Here is a 12,856-nt window from a genome sequence, read left to right on the forward strand (position 1 = left end):
GTGTGCCTCCCCCCCTAGAGTTATTCAGCCCAGCACTGTCCAGCCTGTGGGTTCTTCCCTCACCTCTGTGTGGTGGGTGTGGGAAAATAAAATTGTTAATTTGAGCCTGAACACTATTTTGTTTTGTGGTTTTATAGGTCCCAGTAAAGTAAGCCATTCTGCCATTAACAGTCTGGACATGTTGGTGTTTGCAGTACTAGAAACACAAGCATACCCATGGCATACTGCATTTGGGAAACTACAAGTGCCAGCACGTCCTGGCACCCAGGACCCACTTGACCTTAAGGGGCATATTCAATTGTCGTCAGAAACGCCGAAAATCTCGCTCTCTGCGCACTATTACCGTTAGTACGGTAGTTTTCTCACTGGATTTCAGCTCGCAGCTGAAATCCAGCTAACTACTACCGTAATAACGGTAGTAGTTTTAACGCTGCGGAAAAACGCGACAATTGAATATGCCCCTAAGTGCCACAAAACTAAATAAAAAACAAAAAAACACGCCTCTTTGTCACCACATTATTTTATTAAAAAATACAAAACACAGTAATATTTACAACATCTGTGTTCTTCATCTGCAAACAAACCAATTATTCTAAACTTTAATGGGTTCAATTCTTCTAAGCCTTAAACCCCCCAAAATATTCCAAAGGTCCTGTAGCTGTCCATACCAGAAAAAAAGCCATAACAATATTCCAAAGGTCCTGTAGCTGTCCATACCAGAAAAAAAGCCATAACAATATTCCAAAGGAAATCTCATCAGAGACCTCTGGCTGCAACAGTGTTAAACTTATTAGTGTCTGTGTATCCCTAACGGTTAACTATTTTCCAAATATCAGCATAATTGCTGTGACAAAAAAACAAACAAAAATATCAATAGTTGTGTATGTCTTCTAGTAACTATTATAGTAAGAGGGAAGGGGGGTGGTGTGTGAGCTTAGTTAGACTACTATCTTTAAATAGAAATTGATACATTCTAGCTGGGATTCAATATTTTTTCTGCCAACAGAAAAGTTTAAAACAATAAATTGCAAATCATCTTATCAAATGGAGGATAAGAATAAAAATGTGGTCTTAAATTACATTAACTTATCATCAACTGCAAATGTGACAACTTGTGGAGGTCTGGTGGCTAAATAAAAGAATATGTTCCCAATTTGACCAAATTAGATAGATCAGGTCATATTGGTGGCAGGCCAAAGAAAATAATCTTTAGTGGGTCAATGAGAAGAAGTGTCTTCTCACTAGGATGAAAATTACTGTATCACAAATATGGGATGATGCTGAGTTGGACACTAAACAAAAGGGCATACACGGGACTCAGAATGAGCCCCTTAATTATGATCTTTGATGTTTACCTTTCACCTAAAATAATATTCTATAGTTCACCGGGCATTAATTAGAATGCATGTCTCATAAACTCTTGTGAAATACTGTTTATTTATTTTATTTATGCTTAATGACAGAAACACACCATTATTTCTTCCAAAACCTCTGGAGAAAAGCCAGATCAGTAAAAATGGAAACAGCAGCAACATGGATCCTGTGGGTAGGGGATAACTCTCTGGATTATCAAACACCTCCAGCCATTCCTGGGGGCTGAGAAGAAAAGAGGTATATGGTGCTACAAGGCACTTTATCTGTTTGCTCTGCAATATGTGTGGCCGGAATGTAAAAAAAACTGCTAAGCAAAGGGCCCCTGGCCTCACATTTAACATGTAAAGTTTTCAATAGTAGCCTACAGTATGCTAAGTTCTTTTGAACCTTATCCTTGTTCAACGGCATAATAACTAGCTCATTGCATTGATGGACACATGGGTCCAAATGGTGGCTGATTTGTAACCAAATATTAATAATAATTACACAATATAGGGTTTGCAACTGAGTGATATCCTTCATTTTGGTGTGTTGCTAACCTGTAAACCAATGTTATGGTTTGAAAAGTGAAGAGTAGTAGTAGGAGAATGTTGCTATAGTATTTGACTAATATGTCAGTCAAAATGCAGTGGTCAAACTAAATGGCCGTTAAATAGACAAACCACAATGTTTATTATAATAAGGGGCATGTGTTTTAGACCTAGTTAGAAGTTTGTGAAATTGTACCTTATGTAGGGGGGGAATGTGCTTAGATTCTGTATCACCACCTGACTGTGTGCATTGCCTATAAAGACACAACTTATCTTTGAAATAGGAATATGTCTGATGCTGGCCCAAGTAATGTGGAGGCACCAGGGCTGCCAACTAGGCGTAAAAACAACTTCATAGAGGAGGAGCTGGAGGTGCTGGTAGAAGAGGTTCTGGCGAGGTTCCACAGTGGGAACCGCCAAATAACCGGACGCGAGCGCCAAACCCATTGGCAGGAAATCACAAGGCTCATAAATGAAATATCTCCGTATGAGCGTACAAAGGTTGAAGTACAGAAAAGGTACGAATTAAATTTAGAAATAATAGCCCTATTTAACTTTACTGACTGTGTGTATTTGTCAAATAATATATATAGATATCGCTAGAGATAAATATGGATATTGTGACATAGTAGCATTAGTCACCTGTGAGGTGAAACCACCTTGTGACTCCAATGCATTTGTTGATCAGGCCCTTTGTTTTCAGAAACTAACACCATGGCCCTTGGTCACATTGACATAATATGTTTACCACATTATACGCACTTCAAAAGAGCAAATTCTGTATTACTGTATGTGAAGGTTAAATTGTTGTGATTAGCAAACGTGCAATGTATTTGATTGAAAAATGTGTCATTTAGAGTTGAAGGTACTATGTGAGGCAATAATGTTTGTCTATTCCACAGATGGGCAGACTATAAAGGACGCCTGAAAGCGAAGCTTGTTGAGCTTCACAGGCATGCTCAAGGCACTGGTGGGGGGCCTCGACTACGTACTACTTTAACACCCCTCGAGGAGCGGGCGAGGGCTGCAATAGCCCTGGTGGAGATAGTTGGGGTGGGCGACATAGACACTGGCTCTAGCCCACCCCGAACAGGAGAGGCCGCTCCACTAGGTACATGATGAGTTTGCTTTCTTAATGTCTGTAAAGCTTTGTATCTGTCTGAGTAAAAGTGTCAACTCTCAGGATGTGTGTGTGAAGGTAAACTTCAATTGCACAATGTGTTTGCCTATCACATAGTAGGAAATGACATTTACACACTGAAGACAAATGGTCTCAATATGAAGGGCTCATCCTAAAATGTCAGACCATAAGTGGCAATGTTTGTATTTGGGGAGCGGAAAGGGCTGCTAGCACATTCAAGGGAAGCTGACACTTTACCAATGCTACATCACGCGTTAAATACAAAAGTGGAAGCTGCTCAAATCAATTTATAGGCCATAACAGGTGCTGAAAGGGTGGGGTTATCCTGCAAGGAACATACACACAACATTTTTTCCCCCAGCACACTGCTATAGCCAGCAACAGATCTGCCATTTCTACTGTAGATAAAAATGCAAAAGTCTTTGTTGCACACATTTGCAAATGTATGTTTAAGCCATCCTGCCACGCCAAGGCGCTTTTGCATATAGGATGGTCCTACTCTAAACAATGAGAGTCCCTATATTTGGGCCATACATATGTGTTTTTAAATTGAGAGCTAACTTACCAAAGAGGTACCCCAGAAGCCTCCAAATAGCAATCCAATGTCAGCACTCCCCCTCAGCTACTGACACCAACATGCCTCTCAGACAAATACAAAAGTGGAAGCTGCTCAAATCAATTTATAGGCCATAACAGGTGCTGAAAGGGTGGGGTTATCCTGCAAGGAACATACACACAACATTTTTTCCCCCAGCACACTGCTATAGCCAGCAACAGATCTGCCATTTCTACTGTAGATAAAAATGCAAAAGTCTTTGTTGCACACATTTGCAAATGTATGTTTAAGCCATCCTGCCACGCCAAGGCGCTTTTGCATATAGGATGGTCCTACTCTAAACAATGAGAGTCCCTATATTTGGGCCATACATATGTGTTTTTAAATTGAGAGCTAACTTACCAAAGAGGTACCCCAGAAGCCTCCAAATAGCAATCCAATGTCAGCACTCCCCCTCAGCTACTGACACCAACATGCCTCTCAGACAAATACAAAAGTGGAAGCTGCTCAAATCAATTTATAGGCCATAACAGGTGCTGAAAGGGTGGGGTTATCCTGCAAGGAACATACACACAACATTTTTTCCCCCAGCACACTGCTATAGCCAGCAACAGATCTGCCATTTCTACTGTAGATAAAAATGCAAAAGTCTTTGTTGCACACATTTGCAAATGTATGTTTAAGCCATCCTGCCACGCCAAGGCGCTTTTGCATATAGGATGGTCCTACTCTAAACAATGAGAGTCCCTATATTTGGGCCATACATATGTGTTTTTAAATTGAGAGCTAACTTACCAAAGAGGTACCCCAGAAGCCTCCAAATAGCAATCCAATGTCAGCACTCCCCCTCAGCTACTGACACCAACATGCCTCTCAGACAAATACAAAAGTGGAAGCTGCTCAAATCAATTTATAGGCCATAACAGGTGCTGAAAGGGTGGGGTTATCCTGCAAGGAACATACACACAACATTTTTTCCCCCAGCACACTGCTATAGCCAGCAACAGATCTGCCATTTCTACTGTAGATAAAAATGCAAAAGTCTTTGTTGCACACATTTGCAAATGTATGTTTAAGCCATCCTGCCACGCCAAGGCGCTTTTGCATATAGGATGGTCCTACTCTAAACAATGAGAGTCCCTATATTTGGGCCATACATATGTGTTTTTAAATTGAGAGCTAACTTACCAAAGAGGTACCCCAGAAGCCTCCAAATAGCAATCCAATGTCAGCACTCCCCCTCAGCTACTGACACCAACATGCCTCTCAGACAAATACAAAAGTGGAAGCTGCTCAAATCAATTTATAGGCCATAACAGGTGCTGAAAGGGTGGGGTTATCCTGCAAGGAACATACACACAACATTTTTTCCCCCAGCACACTGCTATAGCCAGCAACAGATCTGCCATTTCTACTGTAGATAAAAATGCAAAAGTCTTTGTTGCACACATTTGCAAATGTATGTTTAAGCCATCCTGCCACGCCAAGGCGCTTTTGCATATAGGATGGTCCTACTCTAAACAATGAGAGTCCCTATATTTGGGCCATACATATGTGTTTTTAAATTGAGAGCTAACTTACCAAAGAGGTACCCCAGAAGCCTCCAAATAGCAATCCAATGTCAGCACTCCCCCTCAGCTACTGACACCAACATGCCTCTCAGACAAATACAAAAGTGGAAGCTGCTCAAATCAATTTATAGGCCATAACAGGTGCTGAAAGGGTGGGGTTATCCTGCAAGGAACATACACACAACATTTTTTCCCCCAGCACACTGCTATAGCCAGCAACAGATCTGCCATTTCTACTGTAGATAAAAATGCAAAAGTCTTTGTTGCACACATTTGCAAATGTATGTTTAAGCCATCCTGCCACGCCAAGGCGCTTTTGCATATAGGATGGTCCTACTCTAAACAATGAGAGTCCCTATATTTGGGCCATACATATGTGTTTTTAAATTGAGAGCTAACTTACCAAAGAGGTACCCCAGAAGCCTCCAAATAGCAATCCAATGTCAGCACTCCCCCTCAGCTACTGACACCAACATGCCTCTCAGACAAATACAAAAGTGGAAGCTGCTCAAATCAATTTATAGGCCATAACAGGTGCTGAAAGGGTGGGGTTATCCTGCAAGGAACATACACACAACATTTTTTCCCCCAGCACACTGCTGTAAGATGTTTTTGCCAATATAATATCGCACCTTACTCATTGATTCTAATTACTTTATTTTACTTATCTCTCTACAGCATGTGAGCAGCAGGCGCCTGCTTCACCGGTGGATGAAGAAGTTGCCCGTGATGTGGAGGAGCCTCAGCTGGCTCCAGCTGAATATGTAAGGCAGCGGACACTCGCACGCGCAGCCGAAAATCTTAAAGACGTCACTCTTGCACAGAATGTTCACCTGTCACACATATCAAGCACTGTCCAACACACAGATCAGCAAATCGACCGTCTCACTAACACACTCTCCGATTTCATGAGCACACACACCTCTTTACTGACGACACTCGCCACCAAAATTGATAATTTAAATACTTCAGTGACAAATATTGCAACACTCCTGGGTGATATCTTGCATGTCCACTCCCAACGCACCTCCGGCACAATCCCTTCACCCAGCTCAGATTATTTGTTCGGCAGCCCCCATACCCAGTTGTCTGTCGCCTCCGCCCTCCCTGATGTGTCTGTCGCCTCCGCCCTCCCTGATGTGTCTGTTGCCTCCGCCCTCCCTGATGTGTCTGTCGCCTCCGCCCTCCCTGATGTGTCTGTCGCCTCCGCCCTCCCTGACCCCGAACTATGTCGTCTTATGTGTTTTGCCTTTGCTCGTGGCTATGGCCAATCCCCCGTTGTGCCCACTTCCCCCTCGCCTGTCGTGGCCCCATCCCCATCCCCTGACCCTGCACCTTCACCTCGTCGGACACAACCCGCTTGCCTTGCCCCATTGCCTGGTTCCTCTGACTCCTCTACATCACGGGTGACAAGAAGTCGGAGTAGGGGAGCCTCCCGTCCAACCGGCTTTAAAAAAACACGGAAAAAGTAATTTGTATTGTTTTAACCTAACAAATATAGTTTAATATATGATGAAAATATGTTTGTTTGTTTTTTTTTATAATAAAAAAAAATCCTACTACTGAAATGTCTATTTCTTTTTTACGGCAGATTCCATAATGTTTTTTGTAATAACAATGCTTGTTATCAAGTCTAACCATAGTATAATCTCCAAACAAACTGGCTGATTCATTAACGTATTCAAACAAATATGTATCTAATATCAGTGTGCTGACCAAAACCATGCCATGGCCCTGATTGAGTAATGAACCTAGATGTCAAGGATACATATTTCTGAATGCTGCTCAAAAGCCTTTTAAAATGCAAGTGGTGCAAAATAGCAATAGGTTTAGAGCACGAAAATAAAAAAAATGTCTGTATCCTAATGTACCGCACAAATACTTGATAGCTTATTTGTACACTGAAATGTTCATGTCAGGTAGGACCTCTCCTACCCCAAAATTACATCTCCAATGACATTTTTGGTTTACATTCCCCTCCAAACTGACATGCTTTGCCCTTGCTTAGTTACTTTGCCTTACCTTTCCAGAATGAATCTGGCCCATGGTTTGCTGAAGAAGACTTAAACAAGAAGTGTATCAAGGTAAGCTTCTTAATGCTTTTGCCACAGTGTTTCTTTATTTGCCTGACTAAATAATTGCAAACACAACATGCAACAACAGTGCCCCTTTAGAGGTAGGGCAAATCATTCTGTCAAGAAAGTATTGCATTTGCAAACTGTAACCTGACACAAAGGAGCCACAAAAGACAGGTGTTAAGGTAACCCAAATAAATTTTAATATTTTTTTTCCCATGATGGCACAGGACAAATATTGTTAACTACTATTTAGTACAGGTACGAATCTGTGCTAATTCTAAAAATCTAATAAGGGATTTGTATTTAAGATTAGTGCTAATGCACAGTGTGTGGTACACTCGACGTCATTTAGCATAACAGTTATTTACATGTAACCTCATGACCTTATTGCACTAAGCACATATAGGTTGGGTCTCACATTTGGATCTTAGGTGCACTTACCCCATCAGCCGCTGTCATATCACGGCTACCTGGGTGCCTTCTGGTCGTCAGCAACATTCCCGTCCTCCACAGCTCCGTTTGTAATCAAACACACACTGTTTGTTCTGCTGCATGTGCACAGGCATCTTGGATGCAGTCAGGTGATCATTCCAGATCAACCAGATTCAGCACCTGTGATCCCATTAAGTGCTCAGCCAATAGTTGCTTGGGACAAACCATTTAAAGCTGCTGCTGTGATCTGTTCATTGCCTGAACAACACACTTCTCTCCAGTGGATAGTTATTGGCCCCAGTGTTTCTGGCTGCATTACAAAATCAGTGTTTGTGTCCACATTCTCAGACTGCTCATTCCCCTGCTAGATTGGACAATCAGCAAGAACATGAGCAGGAAGATCATCCAGGCTGCTCTGTTCAGATTCAGACCTGCTGCAGGTAATCCCAAGGGTCCCTGATTCGGATCAAGAAATACAGACTAACGTGACAGTTTGACACACTATAAGGGTGTATGTAGTGCTGTGTGTCTGACTAATCATGTAAGACGCAAATGAAAAAGCTTGGAGTATAGATATGCTTTGGTCAGGCAAATAAGCACACTCTGTAATACAAGTAGACTCCAAGAGGTAGTTTGTCCACCAAACTCCTCTATCCTGTAAAGACTTTTCCAAACTCTATGATCTGATCCCCCCAATCCATGATAGTTTAAACCAATCTGGAACCTTGAATACATTATTATAACAAACAGACCCTAGAGTTTCTTACGTAATGTACACTGATACATTCATTGTTAAAGTGGGCACGTCACTTGGATTTGGCTCCCTTCCAGTTTTGGAAAACATTTATGCAAGGCCAAGCAATTTTCTATAACGGGCAACATATTATCGTGTGAAGCTTGGTATGTTGTGATTTCTTGCCAATACAGACACAGGTACCCATTGCACACGTTCACCCTCTATAAGCCAAAAAAACTGGATGCCTCACCTAACAATGTAAACATAAACAATATCTACCAGACATTAATCCCTCAAAATACTGTGTGCTCGGCCCAACACTCTTGGATTAGATCAGGGGTGGGCAAACCTGTCCTCAAGGGCCATATCCAGTTCATGTTTTTAGGATTTCTGTCTGTAGAAACAGGTGGGATAATTACTGACCCAGCCAAATAGATTAACTCAGCTGTACATGATTAAAGAAATCCGAAAAACATGAACTGGATATGGCCCTTGAGGACAGGTTTGCCCACCCCTGGATTAGATGATGGTAAAGGAATTTGAACATGGAGCCATAATCCTAAAGGGAGGATATCTGTACATTAAGGCTTTGTACTTCCCTTGCCCAAGGCATGGACAAATGCTGCAAATTATTGTTAACATTGACTAGCATGTTTAAACAGACATAGGTGGTATTACGACACACACTTTGAAGAGAAACAAAGGTGGAATGTTAATTTGTCACTACTTTCCACTTTAAGAGGGCAAGCTACATGAAAATGGTATTGAGAATAAATTTCACATTTCTACACCACAATAACATTGGAGACCTGCATTATCAGGTTCAGCAAACATATCAAGTGACTGCTGCCTAACAATGGGTAATCAGACTAATGTAACTAGTTCTCATGTGGAGTATCTATGGTGGCTGTAAGTTTACATATAGCTGCCTTGACCAATTAGCAAACTAGGGGCCTGATTCATTAAGGATCTTATCTGTCATTTTTTGCTTATCTTAAGCTAATCCACTCTGTTCATGCTCAGAAAAGGGAGATAAGAAGCAAAAGCCACTGCATAAGTGACGAATTTCTTACGCTAGGATGAAAATCCATCTTTGCTTCACTCTTATCTCCCCGTTTCTTCATAACAATAAGCATCTTACCTTTTGCACAAGATAAGAAGATTACTAATGATTCAGGCCCTAGGTGATGGTATTATGGCCTTGTAGCAAGACTCCACTAGCTTAGTGCCCTAATGCATTCCCCATAATTGTTAGTGTGGGGTTTGTGTCTGGCATGTGGGTGTTGGAACACTTTGAAACAAAGTGCCACTAGCACAAGCGAAAAATATTGTTATCCCATTTGGCCCAGGGCCAAAAGTTGGTAGTGTGTGACCTGACACTGCTAACATTTTTGCTTTCTTTATATACATTTACCTGTAATGTGATGCCTATATTCCTACGCACATCACATGTTCGCTCTAAAAGCTGAAAGTGTCCAAACAATTTACTACTAAGCACCAAACACACATACAAACCTCCACACTATAGCCATTTTCTAAAACTATACATTTACCCCATTGAGCGTGTTTGTAGGCTATGGTGAATCTGTGGCAAAGGAGAAAATAACCACACCTAGATTTCATATATTCATTTAAAATAAAACCTGTTCCACAATAGTTTTGAAAGCACTACACATGGATTTATGGGTATTAAAATATTATTCAGTGCACTGTAGTAATGGTACAAAATGGCATGACAACTGATTGCTGACACATTTGCAGCATAGGCTAGATTTATTACATATATGAATTCAAATGTGCTGACAAAAACAAAGCAAACAAGGTAATGGTCTGTGTGTGTAAAAATTCCTTGGATTAAGAGATGACAATCTGGCCAGACTGAAGAGAGACATAAGCAGGCTTGGAGCTCTGGGGAAATTCAACAACATGTAGTGAGACACGAATTGCACAAATCCAAAATCCACGCCAACACACCCTGTTGAACGAAAGGCAACAAATTAATATGGCAATATTAGGTCAGACAACTTGCATTTTGATATCAAGAGATTGAGCAATGTATTGGCATGTGTAAAAAAGCCAGTAATATTATAGTGTATAATAATGTCTTGTGTGTTTGGACTATACCTAGGATTCTGAATGCACTATTTGACTTAATTTGAAACACCAAACCCATATGTTACATAGCTAGCATCTGCCCATATGTTTTGTTTGTGCAACCACACATTGCAGGCTTAGTAACGACCACATTATTGTCTGGAGCACACTCACTGGCCAATCACATTTTAGTGCAGATAGCACTATACTACTTACATTTGAAAACACCCTTCACCATGGCAACATCCACCAACTCCAAAGGGAAGTGCAATGGCAGAAAAGCCAGCACTGCAGGCCAAGTGTAATCTAAAGGCTGTAGATATAAGAAAAACAAATAAAGTGTCAATAATGTGCACTTCAACACTATATGTGCTGATCAATAAACTGTAGAAAAACCAAACATCAATTATGTTGCCACATTAGGCTGTTGATTTAAACTACCCCATTAACGTGCATTTAGCTAAAGACATTAAGGCTAAACTTGGAGGCATGAAGCTATACTTTCTACACACATTGTAAAGGTAAAATACAGGTAGGCATGGTTTTTCCCCTATTATTACACATAGAAACCATTTCAGTAACACACTAGACCATGTCTATTCATATTCCCATTTTGAATAACCATACCTTAGATAATCAACCCTTGACTAAGCTTGCACATGATTTGACCACTGATCTTTTAAATGTGAAGATATTTATGTTTTGTTCCAAAAAAAATAAAAAAAATTACAACATTGACCCCTTTCATTGTAACATGCTTTGTCCACTAGAACATTTACTTATTTTTTATCCTTTGCTCTCCTTAATGACTCAAGCACAGAGTGTTAATGTGTCTTTAAGGTAGGGTCTGAAAAACCACACTTCAAATAAAAGGTATTAGAAAAAGAAAAGAGAAAAAAAACAAAAAACAGTATGGACATTCTTAATGCAAAGTATTTTAACAAGGGGTATGTAATAAAACAATATCTGGTTTCTACTTACCACACACACAGACAAATGTGGAATGTCAATAAGCAATCACTAGACACCCAAAAAACACAATCCAGGACCAAGATCTGTGGAGGGGAGGGTAAACAGGTACAAAATAAATCAATATAGATGGATAATCTTTATGTGTGTCACTACAGTCGAGAGGTATCTATGCAGAGACACATCCCAAGTCTACACAGTTGCCTCAATATTCAAACTCTGCAGCTAATTAAAGACTTTTCCACTAACCTTCAACATAAAATTCTTAACCATTATGACCTTTCAGCATAATTTTCTATCTGTATCTCACCAATATCTTTTCCTACAAATAAACATGAGTGTTGAGCAAGGTACAGCAATAAACTGCAGAGATTATGAAACATTTCACCATTAAGGGCTACTTACCCAGAATTGTGAATCTCCCAACAACACAGAAAGCCAAGCAAGGTCTTTTTAAGTAACACTGTAATTAGTGAATAAAATGCAGGTGAGTAGGCTGGAGAGTATGCCGGACACGTCATTAGGAGCACGCAGGTGCGTTCTAATTAGCCAAGTGTGGTTTTGTGTAAAAGTGACCTGACATGTGAGCAACGTTTATTTTCTGTAGGTAAGTAGAGATTATAACGATTATTACAGATGTCATTAATGAGCTAAGCTGTTAGTGTTGTGGCAATAGTATGGGTAAAATAGTTTTAAGTACAATTCTATGAGGTATTATTCATTTGCATGTGCTACATTTAGATGTGCCACGATAGTGTAGTGGTTATGTATTTCACCCCCCAATACTAAGTGCAGAAGTTCGAGGCCCCAGGTCAACCCTAAGCACCAATTGAGTTAATAAAACACATTATTAAGCATACTCCTAAAAGTAAAAAACTATATGCAACTGCTTGTATTTAGCGTAAGATTCGCAAACGCGCTTAATTCGCATTTGTTTGGTGACGTTTTTGCAGCTCCTGTTGCTTTAGTAAAACAGTGTTTTTATTAATGTGTGTGTTTATCTAGGGTTATTATTTGAATACCACGTTATCCATCATGCTGTACATATTAATTGCAACATGGCCAATTTATCAGGTCTAAGACAGTCATTCAGCTGTGCTAACTAGTTAATGTGCAGTTTGGTGTTGGTGTTTCAATGTGAAGTATAACTCAGTGAATAAAGAAATGAGCTTGCAACAACAAGGTAATGAGTTTGAACCCTGAATGATGCGTGTATGTGGCTAACCTTGGTATATTTACAAGTTTGAGGGTATTTATTCCACTCTGTGACTTAGTATATGTTTTGGTGTGTAAGGTGGCTATATGTAATGTTCAACAGTGTTATCAGCTACAACACAGCAAAGCAGTTGTTGGCAAAGACTTTGGATTTCAAAGA

The 12,856-nt window shown here is 40.4% G+C and overlaps 1 protein-coding gene and 1 long non-coding RNA gene across 2 annotated transcripts; one reads left to right on the top strand and one right to left on the bottom strand.

Annotated features, from left to right (window-relative positions):
- The first annotated feature begins 1,840 nt into the window (after positions 1 to 1,840).
- Positions 1,841 to 3,282, top strand: LOC142106811 (myb-related transcription factor, partner of profilin-like). Its single transcript, XM_075189835.1, has 2 exons — positions 1,841 to 2,422; positions 2,807 to 3,282. Exons 1-2 carry the CDS (start codon positions 2,193 to 2,195, stop codon positions 3,021 to 3,023), a joined length of 447 nt encoding a protein of 148 aa, XP_075045936.1. The 5' UTR covers positions 1,841 to 2,192; the 3' UTR covers positions 3,024 to 3,282.
- Positions 3,283 to 10,161: 6,879 nt separating this feature from the next.
- LOC142145907 (uncharacterized) lies at positions 10,162 to 11,950 on the bottom strand. The gene is made up of 3 exons (XR_012689912.1): positions 11,494 to 11,950; positions 10,729 to 10,825; positions 10,162 to 10,393 (listed from the first exon to the last, which is right to left on the bottom strand). It is a non-coding gene; the product is annotated as an uncharacterized LOC142145907 (long non-coding RNA).
- Between the last annotated feature and the right edge of the window lie 906 nt (positions 11,951 to 12,856).

This window comes from Mixophyes fleayi, chromosome 1, assembly GCF_038048845.1.
Source record: "Mixophyes fleayi isolate aMixFle1 chromosome 1, aMixFle1.hap1, whole genome shotgun sequence".
NCBI lineage: Eukaryota > Metazoa > Chordata > Amphibia > Anura > Limnodynastidae > Mixophyes > Mixophyes fleayi.